Below are 19,415 nucleotides of genomic sequence, written 5' to 3'. Positions count from 1 at the left end.
CTAAATACCGCCACATCTCACTCCGACCCCACCGCCTAGGTAAGGCTTGGGAATCACTCGAAGAAGAAAAGACGGTTACTCACCTTTGTAACTGTTGTTCTTCGAGATGTGTTGCTCATATCCATTCCAAACCCACCCTCCTTCCCCACTGTCGGAGTAGCCGGCAAGAAGGAACTGAAGGGTGGCCGGGTCGGCTGTGATATATATTGGGCGCCATAGCGGCGCCACTCCAGGGGGCGCCCAGCCGACCCGTCTGGGTTGCTAGGGTAAAAGTTTCTCCGATGAACGTGCACGCGGCGCGCACACACCTAACTGGAATGGATATGAGCAACACATCTCGAAGAACAACAGTTACAAAGGTGAGTAACCGTCTTTTATATTAAAGGGGATTCCCCACTAACCATGGCACATAACCGTCATAAGATGATGAAATGAGGTTTACAGCTCCCAGTATTTTGAACTTTGGATTCTTTGCTCTTCATTAATGGTCCAAAACTAGAAAAATCAACCAGTGATTTGTATTTTTCTCCGCAGTGCTTGTATAATTTCTCAAAAGAGTTTATATCACTATTTCTTATTTGTTTTATTGCCTTCGTTCCAAAATGAGCAGCCTACAATCTGTGTCTTGGCATTAGTGATAGGTGCTGCATTGCAGAATCATGTACTAATGAATTTATAAAACCGGTGGGTTTTAGGTGCATCATTCATTTGATGTGCTTGGTCACCTACTTTAAAAGATGTCTTCTAAAAACCAAAATACATCATATATATGGTAGTATAAAACATGCAGAGATTGAAACTTCAGCTTGACACTGGATGTCAGGAATCAACATTGGAAAGCAATACTGGAAGGGGAAATGGGCTTTGGGAGAGAGAACACCAAGTGGGGGAAGCAGGGAAAAAGAATCAAGATATGAAGAGAAGTCAAAAAAGAGCTTGGGTGAAACAACAGCAAATGAGGAGAAAGAAGGAGGTCAAGCAAGAGTGAAGGGGAAAGGGAGAAAATGTAAAACAGGAAGACAAAATTCAGCTTTGGCCAGTAAGCATGAAAGGGAGAAAGCTAACTTCCAGTGAAAATAAAGGAGATACAGAGTAGGAAAATTTTTAGAAGAAAATAGAGAAAAAGAAAGGTGCATGAACTAAGTGAGAAAGAAGAAATGGAAAAACATGGTAGAGAAAGAAAGAAACTTGTTAGACATTGAATTTAGATGTTCATTTATTTTATTGCTATTACCTTCTACATATTAGTGTGTTTCTCTTGAAAAACCCCACAACTCTAACCTAAAGCAAATTTTAGAAAAATATATAGTCCTTGATTGATGGGCATTCATCACACTTTCCCTGATCTACATTCTTCCTTCAGAGGTCTTCAAATCTGGAGGAATAGAATCCTGTGTCATTTATCTAACATATGGTCTCCTTTGCTTGGGATGTAGTTGACTATGACTATCAGCACCCATCTGGGTTCATTCAACCTCAGTGCTTGCACATGCCTTTTGGCAGCAAGTGTCTTGTGAACAAAATTTTGATTTTTCACAATTTTTTTTTTGCCACAAAAATTACTGAAAAGAAATTTCTCTGCTGAAACGTGTTTGCCTAGTATTCAAATGCACATCAAGATATGCCTTTCCAGTATCTGCGTACTAATGCTTTAATCATAATTTTTCTGTATTTACTCTGCTTGTAGTCTATTATACTTGCTAAACCTGTATGACAGCTAACATATCTGTACCAATTTTCAAGTCTAACTCTGCTTCTGTGGTCATTACCCCGAGTTTGGCTGTGACAAGATTTCTCTGTAACTAAATCAAATTGCAAGGACAGGATAAGAACACAGTGGGAAATTCTGTAAAATCAGCAGGGTATCGGATTAAGGAGTTAAATAAAAACACTCTCCTCATTGAGAATAAAAATACACAGTTTGTAACTTCTGTAGGCTGACCACATTGCGCATGCCAGGGTTTCCTTGCATTCCTCCAATTCCCTGCTTTTACAAGCTGCCTGTGTGCCACCTCCCCTGCCCTTCTATTTTAGTGACTCCCTGAACCTCCCCCCAGCCCTGCATCCTACCAAGTGCCCTGTATTCCTCATGTATCCCTCCCCTACACCATTATTCCCATTCTCTCCCATTGCAGAGTCTCTGTGCGCTCCCTCCACCATGACAGGGTCTCTGTGTTCCCTGCTTTCCCTTCCCCATTCCTATCCCCACTTCCCCACACCTCGCTTCCATCATCCCCACCACTTCCCCCACACACCACATTCCATTACATTACATGTCCTTCCTTTACCGCTTTCTGCCACATCTAATTCCCCCCTTCCCACTTGTCTCAGGGTACCTGCTGCCACCATCAGTGCCACTCACTTCTAGCCCTCCCTGGGTTCCTGGTTTGCCCCACACCACTTCCCCATCCCTCCATCCCCTGCTCCTTCCTACCCAGCTACCGTGCCTTCCTGTTCAGGTCTCCATTTTCTCCCCACATCCTGCTTTCCTCCCTCCCCTGGTCCCTGCCTCCCAGCTACAAACCCTCCCTGTAAGGCTCTCTTATTTTGGTTAGAGTCAGGCTACAGACAGGAAGTTAAGCTGCTGCCACTGATATCTATAGATAGGTGCAGGGGGTGGCAGAGAAATTCCTCTGCTTGCAGTATCTAGGTGTCTGGGGGCCCTGATTTTCCTTTGAATCCAGCTTTTCCAGTGTTCTGATTTGCACAAGAATCATTAAGGTTCTGCCTATTGAAGCCAAGAACATTCCCTGAAATTTATGAATTGATCAGTTGCAGTGTTCCAATATTATTGCCTTACAAAGAGAGAAACACCATTGAATTGACGTAGGGATTCTTTGTACTTGGTCCAATAAATGTCTATATACAAATGCAAGAAATTTAGAAGCAAAAATAGGGATGCTAGTATGACTTGTAATGGATGCTTTTATATAATAAACATTACAGAAACATGGGGGAATGGCAAAAAACAAGGGGATACTGTAATGCCTAGTTACAAGCTCTATAGGAAAGACAGAGTAAGCTGAAGAGCTAGAGAAGTAGTGGTGTAGGTAAAGGATTCTTTGGAAAATTCTGGGTGGAGGGGATCACAAAATTGAACCCATATGGATACAAATTCCAAACTGTTTGAATATAACTACATTATTGGTGCTTTATTACCAGCTTCCTGATCAAGAAAAAAATTGTTTGCACAGTGTTAAGAGAGATCAAAGAGGCAGAAAAATGTAACCAAATTCTAATAAAATCAGACTTCATATACCCACATACAGAGTATGTCTACACTTCAAGGTGGGGGTGTGATTCCCAGCTGGAAGAGATGTACTTATGCTAGTTCTAATTGAGCTAGCACACTAAAAATAGAGCAAAAGCAGTGGGAGGGACTAACTGCCCCAAGTATATACCTCTCTGAAACCATAGGCATGAACTCGAGGGGGGCTAGCTTCTCCCATCACTCACATATAGACTCTATTATTAGTAGGCTAGCTCAATCAGAGCTAGTATGGGTACTGTATGTCTCCTTGAGCTGGAAATGAAGCCTGCAGCTTGAAGTGTAGACATACCCACAGGCTAGTCTAACAACATAATAGGACAGAGTTTAGAGAAAAACTTAGTGATTGCTTCTTGGGGACAGCAAGTCCTAGAGCACACAGGCAGAGAGATGACTTAATCTTAGCTAACACAGGCACTAACTCAAGATGTGACAGGAGTTGAGCCACGGAGTAACAGTGATCACAATATAATTAGGTTCAACATCAAAGGGGCAGCTAAGGTACCAAAAGTGATGAGTGACACTGAACTTTAGAAAGGGGGATTTCAATACAATGAGAAGTTTAGTCAAAAAGACCCTAAAGTTAAAAGTGAAGGAAGTAAAATCCTCAAGAGGTGGCATGGATGCTACTTAACAAAACAATAACAGAGTCTCAGAAGACATGTATTTCTTAACAAAAAGGCACCAGGAAGATAAGGAGTAAACCAATGTGGCTAAATGGCGAGATCTGAGAGGCCAAATAGAAATCCTTCAAACTTTGGAAATCTGACCCAGCTGAAGCCAATAAACATAAATTACAGCAGGGAATAAGTAAGAGGGAAATTAGAAGTCTACTAACACAATTTCTGCAAAGGTAAATGTCACTCTAATCTCTTAGAATTCTCTGAACAGCTCAGTAAGATAGTATCTAAAAGAGAACCAACTCTTAAAATTTCTCTAGTTTTCCAAAAAGCCTTTGAGAAGATCCTCTGCAAAGAAACGGATAGAGAAGCTAAGTTAGTCATGGTGTAAAAGAAAAATACTGTTATGGATCAAAAACTGCTAGGAGGCAGAAAGTGGAGCACTTTGCAATGGACATACTCCTTTAATACTGTATCTATGAGTGGAATCTGGTTAAATAAGAATATGTATTGCAATTTAACTAAGGGCTCCTCTATACAAATAATTAGAGTTTGGTAAGCAGGGATGCAAATCTATCTTGCAGTAGCCTGCTGCACGCTAACCACCCATGTGAACCCTGCTGCCGAGCACTAAACATTCCCTAATTTTGATCTATTCTTGTTTCAAACAGGAGTAGATAGAGCACACTGTGGAACTTTTTAGTGCACTTCAGCATGGTCCACATGGCAGTACATTCTAAAAATCACAATCCCATTGCCATGCTGTGTAGACATTCTGGGAGTGTGCAGCAGGCTAATGTGAGACAGATTTATGCCCCCAGGTTGTCAGCAATTAACTATTTGTGTAGACAAGCCATAAGGTTATAACTTAGTATTGACGAAAACAGTATCTTTTCCATCTGAAAAGAAAATAAGTCAGAGAAAGGTGTAGTTTGAGTATGTGATGGGAAAATAGACGAGCTTCAGTTTTATCATAGCTTATGTTAAAATAAATACTAAACTAAAACTAAACCAAATAACTTATGCATTGTTTGATCTGACAAAAGTGTGCTCAGACCTTCTAGGGTTTTTGACCTGGAAAATATTTTGTTTAGCCAAGATCTCATTAATACTCTTAAACACTTGACTAAACGTTACAATTATTTTTCTGGAAACACATACTTGGATCCAGCTAGATACATAAAAAAGAATAAAAAGAAATACTCCCCGCCTTCTTAAAAAATTGCAATTTGACCCTTTCCTTCCACTTCCCTCACAGCTCCTCCCTTTGTATGTTATCATCACTCACCATATTGTGTCTATTTTAGTCCTCAGTTCTTTGGTCAAATCTGCTAGCTCAGACGTCCACACTTAGGTGAAGCCCCATTGAATTTCAAGATCAGGGCTTAGATTCTAAATGCCCTATGGCAGAGACTTGTCATTGTATGTCTGTAAAGCACTATTTATACCTATGGTGCTGCATAAATGATAATAATTAGCACATACTATTATATATAAGATGTCAGATATGCCACGTGGCTGTTGTATTACTTGTTTCTGCAGTTGAGTTAACATTGTGGGACTAATTCTTATTTTATTTACATCAAGGTAAACTGAAAGGTGTTGAGATTTTATGGTGCCAGGCACTATATTAAAAAAAAACAAAACACTATAGTATATAGATATAGGGGGAGAATTTTTATGCCTTTGAAAATCTCCCCCATATAGATTAGATAGAAACTCTAAGTTGAACCAGGTTAAATGCAAATAAAATCTGGTTTTGTATGTAAGTTATAGGATTCAAATTCATATATAAAAACACTTTGATTAGTTCTCTGTTGTTTACCATAGAATATCAAGCACATGTGTTATGCATTGTATTGGGTTAGCTGTCATTTTTACCGAAATTATTTGGGCTTTGCTCACCGTGAATGAAAGCAGGTGAATATCTATTTACTATAAGAGTTGCACCTGCTTACATCTGCAATCAGTTTGGTTCTCTGGTAAAAGCAAGGCCCAATTTAACTTCTATTAAATCAGTGGCTGAACTCCCACTGACTTCAGCAGGATTCCCAGCAATCTCCTAATTTTAATTTGTCATGTAAATATTACTGTTGCTTATGATAGTTATCTGCACAGCAAATTCCCTACTTATTATGGTCCTGTTCCTGTTAAGCATGTGTTTAAGGGCTTTGCTAGATTAGGAATTATGAACATGTGGATAGAATATTTAGTTTTCAATCACCCTCATGCACTTCATTAGCTATTTCTCTTGTAGTTACTGCAATAAATTAAAACACAAACTAAATGTTTGTAAATGGATTATAATGGAAATTTTACAATACCTTAAAATATTTTACAGGGGGAAAAAGGAAACCAAGGTGAAAGAGGTATCCAGGTATGTTAACTTCGTTTTTCATTAAATATCATTTGGCATGCCATATGTTTACTAATAGTCAAATGTTAAAAATTAATTCAATTAATTCAAAACGGGAGCTTTGCTTGACTAAGGAGTGCAGGATATAGTCTTAACTGAGTAAATCACTGCACAATATGAACTCACCAACACAATATTATGAAAATTAGTTTGAGAGAAAGAATGGGATTTTCAAAAGTATTCTAAAATGGCTTAGCTGCTCCCACTAACTATAGGGGGCAGAGTTAGGCTAATGATGAGTGCTTTTGAAAATCCACCATAGGTCTCTAAATCTGTAATGTCATAAAAATGAGAACTTTCCTCAATGTCCTGAGGTGATAAAGCAACTGAAACAGGCAGGAACAAGGGAGATCAGCATTTGTCTCTGCATGTTCAGGTCATAGGCTTGCTCCATTATGTCTACAGTAGAAATGTGTGTCCAAGCTACATGGTTTGGAACTGAATCTTGAAACACCTCTATATCTGCCTCCCATTAACAAGCTAAATGATGGTTGGATCCAGGTTTTTGACTGAACCCATTATAAAGATGGGCCTTTGGTTAGGGCTTATCTCTTTACATTATTTTGACTACTTTGACTAAAGAAATATGTACTGTTCAAGAAAGTCTTTTTCTTTTCTAAAGGGACAAAAGGGAGAAGGAGGAAGACCAGGGACTCCAGGCCAACAGGTACCATTAAAAGAAAACACAGTTGAAGAAAACTGCATTCATTTTGCTTCTTCAGAAGATAAATGCCATTTACAATGGTAGTTCTTTGAATCGGAAGACATACATTAGATATATTTACATGTAAATAGGATTATATTGTTTATTTAAAGTGTCATTAAAAAAAGGCTGAGGGAAGAGTTCTGAAAAGGTAAAGAGCTATGAGATAGTAAAATCTAGTTATACCATTGCAATAGCAGAAAGAAACTGCTTCAATTTTTCAGTTTTTATTTAAAACAATTTATTTTGCAATATTATTGATAAAACAATAATATAAACTCCAGATAATGCAGTAGTGGAAACATGGATTCAAGCTTCTATGATATTGCTCTGAAAGTCAAGCCCAAGACTATACAAGCCTTCCATTCACTTTTGTATTTATCATGCAATATTTTCATAAAGTATTGCATTTAAAGATTCAATTAGTCACACTGTAAATCAAGTCAGCGTGTTAGTATTTTCTGTACTTGTAAATTACAGATGTTTCCTGTTTCAACAGCAAATCAACTAATTTCTCTTTTCTTTAACCTTGTTCCGGTATATTTTGATTGTTATATTTGGCTATATTAACATACCATAGGAAATAACTGTTAGTTGTAAGTGTAAAAGCATGTAGTTAACGAGTTCTGTATCATGTCTAAATTGCAAAGTACTTACTAGCAGTACAAAGCTCAAGCTAGATTGTGAAGAAAATAGCAGTGAAGAATGTTCTCACAATCAGTGCAGTCTGATCACAACCTGTCTGATTGGAAAAACAAGGAGCCACATTCAGTGAAGCTGGGATAAGGAATTATACACCCCAGACTGACCCCCAAAACCTCAGGAGGATTTAACCAAAAGGAGGCCAGGCAGTGCTACCTTCTATCCCCTTTCTCAGGGTTTCTAGCTGGTAGTTGAGATGCAGCTTCACTTTGTAGCAAGGCTCCATAGGAGTCCGACCAGTGGACACAGCTGAGGTTGTGTGCCCTCTTGCCATGCCGCTTCACAGCCCGCGACATTGGTGTGTGCCTTTTGGCAGACAGTAGGTTGTTAGCCATTTTCTTCCACTGCAACATCCTCCTCCAAAACTGATTTTATAACTCAAGGGCCCTATGCCTGGATTTCTGGCAGCCAAAGCCAATTTAAACACAGATTGAATCTGGATGTCAGTGTGTAATGTCTCTGGGCCATTTGGTTACACAATGAACCTGTTATATCTTTAGCTTTTTATGGAGGCAATACTTATCAATAAGTTTCTTGTAAGAAAACTAATGCAAGTGCATATCATACAATGCGTATAATAATTTACCTAATGATCTTCTAGTACAGGAGTCGGCAACCTTTCAGAAGTGGTGTGCCAGTCTTCATTTATTCACTCTAACTGAAGGTTTTGCATGCCAGTAATACATTTTAATGTTTTTATAAGGTCTCTTTCTATAAGTCTATAATGTATAAATAAACTATTGTTGTATGTAAAGTAAATAAGGTTTTTAAAATGTTTAAGAAGCTTCATTTAAAATTAAATTAAAATGTAGAGCCCCCCAGACTAGTGGCCAGGACCTGGGCAGTGTGAGTGCCACTGAAAATCAGTTTGTGTGCCGCCTTTGGCACACGTGCCATAGGTTGCCTACCTCTGTTCTGGTTCATTGTTCAGATATATTAATTTTTAAGAAGATAATTAAATGTTTGTTTACTGTGCCTCTTATGCCTCATTTGTAAGTTTAAGAATTCAGATGTATTTTGAAATAAATCTTAGTTAATTTGCATATCAAATATATTCTGGTTTGTTTGATCCTGGATTTTAGTAAAAGTGATGCATCATAACGGTGGCTCAGTTTGATTTATACTTCTTTCCACATTTGATTTCTAAAGGGAGCAAATGGATTGAATGGAGCAAATGGAGAGGTATGTGTTTTCAAATCACAAGCACCATTTTTTAATTCTCTTCGCCAATTGTGTGAATAGTGAGCATGTAAACTGTGTGCTAAAGGGCTTGCTTTTGTCCTCATTGCCACACAAGTGAAAGAGGATGATTAAGTAGGAAGAGGCATGAGAGGGAAAGATTTAACAACAGAATAGAAAAGCACTGTTTAGGGAAATCAGTGACTGAAAAGACAAAGAAATATTGTTTAGAAAGAGAGAAGGGAATATAGATTTTCTACAGAACTCCAGGTAGAACAGAATCTGAAGACAAAAGAAGGGGTTCATTAGAGAAAAACAAAAAAGTAAGCAAGGGACTTTTAAAAAAGAAAAAAGCAATTTGTTTTTCTGGAGACTCAATCCCCAGCTCTTCATTTTTAAAAAATGTTATAGTTCAGTAAAACAGAACAATAGGCACCCTTATTCGGTGACAGCCTGTCTTATGAGACTGACCCAAACTATCCCCAAATCCAATGGGCATGATTTTGAACTTACTTCCACTGGTTTTACACTAGTATGACGCAGTCAGGTCAGTCTGGAGCTCAAAGACATTCTCTGTTGTAGGGTTCTGAATTTTGGAACTCGACCCCTTTCTTGGTCTGCTAGAGCTCAGATTTTTTTGCTTTCTGGGTATTGTCATAAACAGATGGTTAAGGGTTAATGCCTCTTTTACCAATAAAGGGTTAAAAAGTTCACCTAGCTTAGCTAACACCTGATCAGTGCAACCAATGGGGGAACAAGATGTTTCAAAAGGAAGGAGGGAAGTTTTTCCTTTGTTGAGAGTTTCAGTTTCAGCCGGAGTGGAAAAGATCAAGGAACCAGCCTCTTATCAGAGTAGTAAGTTTTAGAAAGGAATAAATAGGTTTATGTTTATTTCTTTGTGGCCTGTCTTATGCAAATTAAGGGAATTATCAAAAATTGGGTATTTGGGTATTTTTTCTTTGTGTAACTAAATTTGTGCCCAGGGGAACATGCTCTGTGTTTTGATTCTGTTGTCTGTGAGAGTAGCTGGTATGCTCATCTCTCCCAGAGAGTTTTCTTTTACCTTTCTTTTCTTTAATTAAAAGCCTTTTTCTTAATACCTGATTGATTTTTCCTTGTGTTTTAGATCCAAAGGGATTGGATCTGGACTCACCAGGGATTGGTGGGGGGAAAGGAGAGGGGATGGTTAATTTCTCCTTGTTTTAAGATCCAAGGGGTTTGGATCTGTGTTCACCAGGGAATTGGTGAAGTCCCTCAAGGCTATCCAGGGAGGGGAAAGTTTTGGGGGGACAGGGAGTGCTCCAGACACTGAAATTTTAGATGGTGGTGGCGATACCAGATCTAAGCTAGTAATTAAGCTTAGAAGTGTCCATGGAGGTCCCCACATCTTTACCCTAAAGTTCAGAGTGGGGAAGGAACCTTGACAGGTATACTGTAAGACTCATCCTTTTTTTCTTCTTCTCTTGGGCTGCAGAGGAGAACATGGATTGAAGTGGATATATTTATGAGCAGTCGTTTTTTAAGTTCATGTTGTGCTTTTTAATTTGTGGGACATCTGCCCAGAGCACTATATGGGTGCCTATAGTTCTGTTTATAAAAACTGAAAAAGAAAGAATAATCTAATTAATCGGCTTCATTGTAGTTGCTCATGGTTCTTACTCTACGGTAAATGAAATCAGTGTACATGGGCCCATTCAGTATAACTCTGTTTCACCTTTATTAGGAAATTCCTTTACTCAGTCACTTTTTGGCAATCTCTTGTTGGGTTTTGCTTAAAGGAGGTTTATTGTATTTCAGTATCTGAACTTGTACTTTAGGGCCCCACTTGAGCTGAGTACTTAAGCAAGTGTACAACTGTAAACAACTGAATAATACTATAGGCTTTGATGGAACTATAACCATCCTTAGGATTATACTTGTGCTTAAGTATCTTGCTTAATCATGGCCTAGTTCAGTAAAAGATTGTCATTGAACCATCCAGCTTTCCTCATCTGATCTCCTGCATTTTCTAAATCACCATAATACTGGGGTATACTTTCATGGGATATGGACATTTTTCTAATACTCTCTGTAATACATTTTTCCAAATAAATATGATTTCATTTTGTGTACTTATAAGAGCTGTACAATTTACAATATACGCTTATTTTAGGGTTTTGAGGTTTTACAAAATATTTTTATTTTAGTACTTGTTTTAAAGGAATTGTTTTAATATAAAATCTCTCTAACCAGTCTGTTTCAGCATTTCTTAAGCTCCTCTCTTGTTCTTGATTGTCTCTGCCAATAGCACGGGTCAACAAACAAGGCCACACACTGGATGTGGCTGGCCATTACAAGACCAAAATTTGCTGCAGAAAACCTTCTTTCAGCAGTTTCATCTTATTTCTTGGCAGGTTCTGCAGGCGGTTGTGCTGATGATTCCAGTATTTTGTCTTGGTTTCTTAGGTTGGCTTGCTGCCTGCTGTTTCGTTCTATAGTAGATGCCATTTTCTCTAGGGTTGCATTGTTGTTTAAGATTTCACAGCCCTTTTAAAACTTATTTCAAAATAAATCAACTTAGAAGTAATTTATAAGTATCTAAACCTGCTCTATAGCTTATAAAGTAATTAAAATAATAATAAATTACTCCCAAGTACTATAAATATTTTCTTGTATCATATTTCCAAAATTGGGTTTCTAGAATTAGTCTCCTACATGCATTGTTAGATACCTAAAAAAGTGGTCTAATTTTCAGTTGTCAGCATACACAGCTCCTGTTGTAGTCAAAAGCAGTTGTAAGTGCTCCACACCTTAGCAATCTCTAACCTTAACAATCCTATGAAGATGTGTTAAAGTGTCTGTTAAATAAAGATTTATAACTGTATCATACAAAAGGGAATACAAATTTAAACAGTCTTAACTAAGAGCACTGTTTGTTTTCTATAAACCAAATTTTGAATTGAGAACAGTGAGTAGAATTCTGTGGAATGCTTGTCAAAGCCTGCTGTATAGCTGATTGGAACTTAGTCAACAATTCATTTGTTGATGCTGCATAAGAAAAGTATCAACACTGTCTCTTTACTCTGTTAGCTGCATAAAACTAACAAGTAAAGAGTCAAAATTTCAAAAATTAAGTCAAAATTTCATTTCAAATATACACAGAGTGATATACAATTACATTTCTGGATAGAACTATCAAATAAATGTATGAGTGAGATGAAAAAGCTTTTGACTTGCCATTTGCAGAAAAACCTGAGCTAAATGTCTTTCTTTGGGTTCACTGTATGCTAATGCTTACTAGCTCTAAAAGTGTTAAGGGACAGATTATGACTGGCACATGTGTGTCTGTAGGGAACAGGGCTTCAGGAGTGTTTCCCCTCATTCTTCTTGCACTCCACGCACAGAGGTCAAACATAATCACAATCCCCTTTAGAGCCCTTGGGATGCACACCACCCAAAGGCAGCAGGGTCATGATTCTGTCCACCAGCCTGCTCTACACAGGCCAGCAGAGCTGGCCAGGTACAGAGTAAGAAGCATGCTACACTGTTGTAAACGAAGGTGCAATGGCCATGCTCTTTCAGCATGCGGGGAAGCTCTGGGAGGTTTATCCTTCTCTACGGTGGTGAAGAACTGCACTGCTTCTACATGGGGCTGTGCCAAACAGGTTTGAGTGAGCCCTAAATTCTGTTATAGGGTGATCTAATATATTTACTGTACAATGAAATAGAATATAAAACCTGTGACTGCTTTATAAAAAATGTTTGACTAAGAATCTCTTAAACTTTTTTCTTTTTCCCAAAGGAGTATTATTTATTTAGCAATATATAGTCTGTCACTTTGTTTCTGCACTTCCATATAGCACATTTGGAAAGAGTGAAATAGATTTATAAGGCTGCTGTTGAAAATATACACAAGTCATATAAAAACTGAATGGAAAAATTCATAAGGGAACAAAGATTAGACTAATTTTAAATCTGGGAGTGTACCATATTCCACTGCAATAGAGGTTTGTTGGCTCCAAGTTTGGAAAGTAGTCCAAATTAACTAATGCGGTAGGTAGTCAAATGTAGAAGAATCCCTGCTTTAATTAAGTTTCTTATTTCAAAATGTTTCCCAGTATTGGCTTAACCTTACTTAGCAGATTGTCTACTGTTGTTATCAATTAATTTGAGAATAACTGAGGTTTGGAAAAAGAATACCACAAATCAAACTCAACTTCCTCTCCCCCTCCTGTCCTCCATCCTGGATGGTAAAGATGTAGGATAAAATTATGTCTCCATTGTAGTCAATGGAAGTTTTGCAATTTACTTAAGTGGAACCAGAATTTCACCCTTAGGCTGTGTCTACCCATGTGGTTGCATGCACAGTACATAATGCAAGCTCCCCTAGAGTGGGATAAATAGCAGTGTAAACATGAGGCATGGGTTAAATGAGTAAAGATACGCCAAAACTTTCAGGTAAATACACGGCTCTCCACATGCCCAGCCATATGCCCAAGCTGTTTTTATTAGTGTAGTGTCCCACTGTCTCTCCAGTGCTGGAGCCTTTCCCTGTCATGTGTAACTACACACCATAGTTTGGATGCAGCCTACTGCAGTGTGTTGCTACATATACTCTATATGTCTCCATTAGTGTAGATGAGTCCTATAATCTTCCAAAAAGATTTTTAATGTCCTGTATTAATATAACTGTGGTATCATCAAAAAGAGGAGAGAGTCATTTAATATTTTTCTATTCATTTAACTGTTGTATAAAATAGTTCTGCCTAGGATTAAAAGTTTGGTCTTCACAAAGAAAAGTGAAACTGTTATCTGTAATGGTAATTTATTTCAAATTAACCTTTTTCTAGTAGGCATGCTTGAATTAAAATATTATTTACAAAAATCCAAAGAATTCAATGAATTTTTTGTAGAGGTGGACTTGTTAATCAACATACCCTGTCAATATGATCCCCCAGATTAATTAATTCAGACTGATTTTTATGAATGCATCTCAGTGAAGGTGCTGTCAGCCCCTCACAATGAAGATTAATTTTGAAAATTACTTTTGAAAAATCTAGTTACGGTTTTTGTTGCCTTTGATTTCAGAAAGGTGAGAAAGGAGATCCTGGCATTAGAGGCCTCAATGGACAAAAAGGAGAATCTGGTGTTAATGGTTTAGTTGGACCTTCTGGTCCGAGAGGACAACAGGGAGACAGAGGGCAACCAGGGCCACCTGGAGCAGATGGAAAACCTGTACGTACAGAATGTGACATTGCAGTTTTCATGCACTTTTAAAAAAAACTTTCTACGCATTTTTTATAACTCGTCTATATTCAATTCAGGGAAGGGAATTTTCAGAAGAATTTATTCGGCAGGTTTGCGCAGATGTACTGAGAAGTAAGTCCCAAAGATTGCAATGTATTCTTTCTTTCTTTCTTTAAAATGCTCCGGCTACTTTTATGATAATTATAAAGATGTCCTGTTCTAAGAAAAATCAAAACTACTAACACAATGGACTGTCTACAGCTTCATACGATATAATTACACACCATAGTGATACTGTCTCCAAATCTTACCAGTCTGTAGGTCTTAATACCTACACCACCACCATCTCCTCCTCCACAAAAAGCCAGATATTTTGCTTTTGGTGATTTATATAACAAATGATTTATCTTAAATTCTTATTAATATAGTTTGGCATTTGGTTATTTTTATCTTGCATAGTAATGTTGTCTCAATGTCATTCTCAGAATAGTCTAAAGCATTTTCATTTGAATTCTCCTAGCCCAGTTGCCTGTTATCCTTCGGAGTGGAAGGCTACAAAACTGCAACCATTGTCAATCCCAAAGTGCTTCTCCAGGACTTCCTGGTCCACCGGGTCCAATAGGCCCAGAAGGTCCCAGAGGTTTTTCTGGCTTACCAGGAAATGATGGTGTTCCAGGACTTCCAGGAGCTCCTGGGAGTCCTGGTGCCCGTGGGGCAAAAGGTAACTGCATGGGTATCTCATGAAGCAAATAACATATGGCTTTTACTTTATTACATGTTCAGTTCTGAATGGTACTTGAGTGGGTAGCAGTAGAGGGTCGAGAGGGGTCCACACCATGTAGTCTGGTTCTGGATACAGAATTCATTTCCAAAAGTTGAGAGATGCTTGGTTTAATTTTTTGTTTCCGACCACTTTAGAGAGAGGCTACAGAATTGAAATCTGGATCTGGGTCAGCAGGTTTTGATGGGTGGTTTCAGAACCAGTGTTTGGGTCCAAATTTTTTGGTGAAGTAAAAAATTGTGGCTTTCTCCCAACCTAGCACTATATGGGATTTGACCTGTGCCTACAGTCCCCCATAGTTTGTCTCTTTAAGGGCTCAGCCATGCCTTATAGGCACAGTCTTACATCAGGGGTGGTATAGAACAGCACTTCTGTGACGGAGAGTGCCTCACAGAATTCTCTGGCATATAGTGGAGTTCATCTGCTGCACCACACCTTAAGGGGATGTGTGGAACTATGACCTAGCCTTGCATGGACCTTGCACTCAGATGCACTCGTATGGGCCTTTCTAGATTTGACAGCTGCAATTGTGCCTGGTGCTTGCATGGTGAGCACTTTGCAATCGTTTAAAGATGTTTTTCTTTGGCTGACCTCAGAGATAGACCTGTCAGCAAGGAAAGTGCTCACCTGCACAATGGGCCATTGCTAGAACCAGTGGTGGATTAGCTACTGGGCCAATGGGGCCAGGGCCCAGGGGCCCTGTCCAATTGAGGGGCCCTGGAAAAATGGGCGCTCTGACCCGCTCTGCCTGGCACACCTGCCAGGGAGTGGGGTCGGGGTGCAGAGGCTTACCGCACTCCTCGCACCCACATGGCACTCCTGCCGTGGAGCGGGGGAAGCCCCCACACTCCACTCCCTGCCGGGAGCACCAGAGTAGAGGACGGGGGAGACTGCAGGTGGAAGGGGTGGGGAGGGGCCCCCACTTACTCTGGCCCACGGTCCCCCAAAAGCGTAATCCACCTCTGGCTAGAGCTGGTCAAAAATTAGAAGTTGTGTCCTGTGAGAAATTGTGCTATGTTATTTACTTTTTGTCGTGACTCAAGATGAAAAGTCAAAATATTGAAATTTTTCACAGAATAAAAAGTTCAGAAAAATTTGATTTGGAAGTGTGAAAACATTTCATTTCAGCTCACTCGACAGAGAATTGAGAACCAGGAGCATGAAGCAGTGTGGAGGTCAGGCAGCCACGTATTAATAATGACCTGGCCCAAAATGTTTTGATTCTATTCAGCAAATCAAACTCTGTTGATTTGTGAAGACCCAAAGTGAAAGTAAATATTTTCTTTCAATTTTCCTAACAGAAAAAAAAATCTGCAATATTAAAATATCCTGTGGCAAATTTCAGTGTGACAAGAATCATGTTTACCATTGGAAATAACATTTTGACAGAAAATTCCCAAGCAGATATAGCCATTTCCTTCTAAATTACCTCCAAATATAAAAATGAAGCCCTTTTGGTTCTGGGATATCTGAGAATATCTGTCATTCTAGTGTTCTTCCTCTATGAGAGTAATGACTACTCTTAAAGATTTTACATTCAATGAAACCAGCTTTAATTGATCACTCCAAGGAACAATACAAATTGGTTCCTCACTAGAGATCTTCTAATACAGGTGGATCAGAAGTGTACTCCAGTGGGCTACATTCTGAATTGATTTATACCTTATGTCACCTTACTGCACTCAAGGTGGTAGCACTGGGGGTATGTCAGGTCAAAGTTCTACTATTGTGGGGTTACTTTTGAATGGTCTCAAGAAAATAGTTGCCTAACTCACCTATATTCTTGGAAAGGTTGAGCTGTCCTTTACATCTTGTCTGGTGATTATGCTCTGTACTTTTAATTGGGACACTTAGGTTTGATTCGTGCTCTTCTTGCCATTTCTCACTTCAGTAATCAAAACAGTTTCAGTAAATTCTGCAATAAAAATCACTATTCAGTAATCGTATCAGCTAGGCTTGTGATCTTGTCAAATCTCAGATACTTAACTAAATTAGGCCTAACCTTTATGAATCCTCCATGGGGGGGAGGGAAAGGAATTTGAACCACTATCAAGGAGTTTTTTTGTTTTGTTTTTTCACAATCTGGATCCTTCTTTGTGATCTTTGGTCTTTCCTCTCTTATTAAAAGGCTTGTAGTCTCTTGGCCTCTTAAAAATGCCGAGTCATTCTCCATCCTTGCTTCTTACTTAGTTTCCATACACACAATTTCTTAGGGGAACTTTTTAAAATCTCTTTAGTAGATTGATATTTTCCTCCACTATTCTACTTATTTGGAGTGGCTGGGCTTAGGGATTCTTTAACTTGGAAAGTCTGGGCAAATTGCCATTAACAGCCAAATGCGTGAGAGCTGAGATACAATGTTTCAATATGTGGAAAAAATGAATGATCTTGGAAAAGGAGAAACCTCTAGAAAATGTATTTTTAATCTTGTAAAGAACATTTATAAACCTCTGAGCTCAAATTTTGGACAGCAAAAGATTCCAGGGAAGCTGCAGTTTGTACTGTATTCCAGCAATATGTACGGAAGTGATTTAGTTACCTTGTATCCCTTAGACTTCACCCTGATACTCTGAAATACTCTGTTGCACACAGTTAGTGGAGGATTTCTCAAGAACATGATTATCATTTGAGACTAAGGTGTTTCACTTTTATAAAAAGTACCATACTAACATTTGACGATATAAGGAGACAGTGTGACTTTCCAATAAAATCAACTTCTATGTCTATTTTTTTCCTCTGGTGTATTGTTTTTCTCAGTGTCTAATTATCTTTTGTTGCATTTGAAATAATAATTTCTCTAACTAAATACATTCAATACATGTGCATTTCATTTAGACTTGTATCCCTTTTTACTGCAGAGCTGAATTTGGTTTTCTAAACTTCTTCACTATCTAGTATTTTCTTAGACTCATAGACTTTTAAGGTCAGAAGGGACCACTATGATCATCTAGTCTAACCTCCTGCACAATGCAGGCCACAGAATCTCACCCATCCACTCCTGTAACAAACCCCTAACCTATGTCTGAGTTATTGAAGTCCTCGAATTGTGGTTTGAAGACCTCAAGCTACAGAGAATCCTCCAGCAAGTGACCCGTACCCCATGCTGCAGAGGAAGGTGAAAAACCTCCAGGGCCTCTGCCAATCTGCCCTGGAGGAAAATTCCTTCCTGACTCCAAATATGGCGATCAGTTAAACCCTGAACATGTGGGCAAGACTCACCAGCCAGCACCCAGGAAAGAATTCTCTTAGTAACTCAGATCCCACTCCATCTAACACCCCATCCCAGACCACAGACTCCATTACTTGCTATTTGTTTTGAGTTTATTACACTCTTGAATAATTTTGTGGCATACTCTTTTGAATTTTATATATTTTCTCATAATTAATTTCTTATGAACATTAGCCTAATTTTCCTAAATTTTTACTGCAGTTACAACCTAATAGCTTTTACTACCCTTGTTACCCTCTTCTGTAGCTTTTCTAGTTTCAGTCTCCTTTTTCCTTTCCTTCCCTCTAGTTTCAGCCACAATACAGCAAAGCATGTAAGCCTGTGACTAGTCTCATTGATTTCAATGGGTCTACTTACATGCTTAATGTTAAGTGCATAGTCAAATTGGATCAGGGCCAAGATACATGGTAATGTCCAAAATATGTCAGCTTCAGTCTCAGCAACTATTATGTTTCTACAGCATCAAAAGAATCTCTGAGAAGGGTATGTAAAGTAAAACCAACTAGCAGGATGCCAGCTGTAGCTCAATGCACATTTTGAAAATGCTCTGTGACATTTTTGTCTCTGATGCAGAAAACCAAATTAATTTAGGAGCACATTGAAGTTTTGTCTTCAGCAGTTAGATACTTTTATTTCCACTAATACTGACTAATCTTCTTGGCTACTCAGCAAAGGGTGAAAAAGGGTGGTAATCTTTTTCACCGAAGAAACTGACCATGTTAGGCCATAGGTTGACAAGTGTAAGCACTGAATTTGGCTTGATATCTCTTGTTTGAGAGAGAATTTAATTTCTGATGTACATTTGGAAAGATCACCCATATATTTTCTGATTCAACTAGAGACCATGTTCAAAGCATCAAATTCATTTTTTCATGTGACCTAATCAAAATGCCACCAGTGAAAGGCAACCCAGAATTAGCCTTCACCACCAATCCCGCCTATTATCTACACACACATGCACCCCTTGAACAGAAATTACTTACCATTCATTCTTTAGTTGAAATTAGGCTGATAAATAAGGCAATTACACTGCATAGCATTGAACAATCACTCATCCAGCCCCACCAACCATCTGCTTTTCAATTTCTCAAATGAAAACAATGCTTACTGTGCATGTGTGTGTGTGTTTGGTGTCCTACAGGGCTACCAGGAAAAAATGGAGAAAAGGGCAGCCAAGGAACTGGGGTTCCTGGAATACAAGGCCCCCCTGGCCCTCCAGGTAAGGCATGGGTTAGCCATGTAGATTTCATTGTGGTTTGATGTAAATTATTTTGAAAATGTTGGTGACTAA

The 19,415-nt window shown here is 38.7% G+C and overlaps 1 protein-coding gene across 4 annotated transcripts in view; it reads left to right on the top strand.

Moving 5' to 3' along the window:
- The window catches only part of COL21A1 (collagen type XXI alpha 1 chain), a 214,967-nt gene that overhangs the window by 192,642 nt on the left and 2,910 nt on the right, over window positions 1-19,415 (top strand). For all 4 annotated transcript variants that reach the window (XM_030555641.1, XM_030555640.1, XM_030555639.1 and 1 more), the window contains 7 exons: window positions 6,230-6,265; window positions 6,927-6,971; window positions 8,859-8,891; window positions 13,956-14,102; window positions 14,192-14,246; window positions 14,635-14,835; window positions 19,266-19,343. In XM_030555641.1, the coding sequence (XP_030411501.1) occupies window positions 6,230-6,265; window positions 6,927-6,971; window positions 8,859-8,891; window positions 13,956-14,102; window positions 14,192-14,246; window positions 14,635-14,835; window positions 19,266-19,343 (595 nt within the window). The remainder of the gene's footprint in view (window positions 1-6,229; window positions 6,266-6,926; window positions 6,972-8,858; window positions 8,892-13,955; window positions 14,103-14,191; window positions 14,247-14,634; window positions 14,836-19,265; window positions 19,344-19,415) is intronic.

The sequence above is a fragment of the Gopherus evgoodei genome, chromosome 3 (assembly GCF_007399415.2).
Source record: "Gopherus evgoodei ecotype Sinaloan lineage chromosome 3, rGopEvg1_v1.p, whole genome shotgun sequence".
Lineage (NCBI taxonomy): Eukaryota > Metazoa > Chordata > Testudines > Testudinidae > Gopherus > Gopherus evgoodei.
This window is presented reverse-complemented; position numbering and strand designations above follow the sequence as displayed.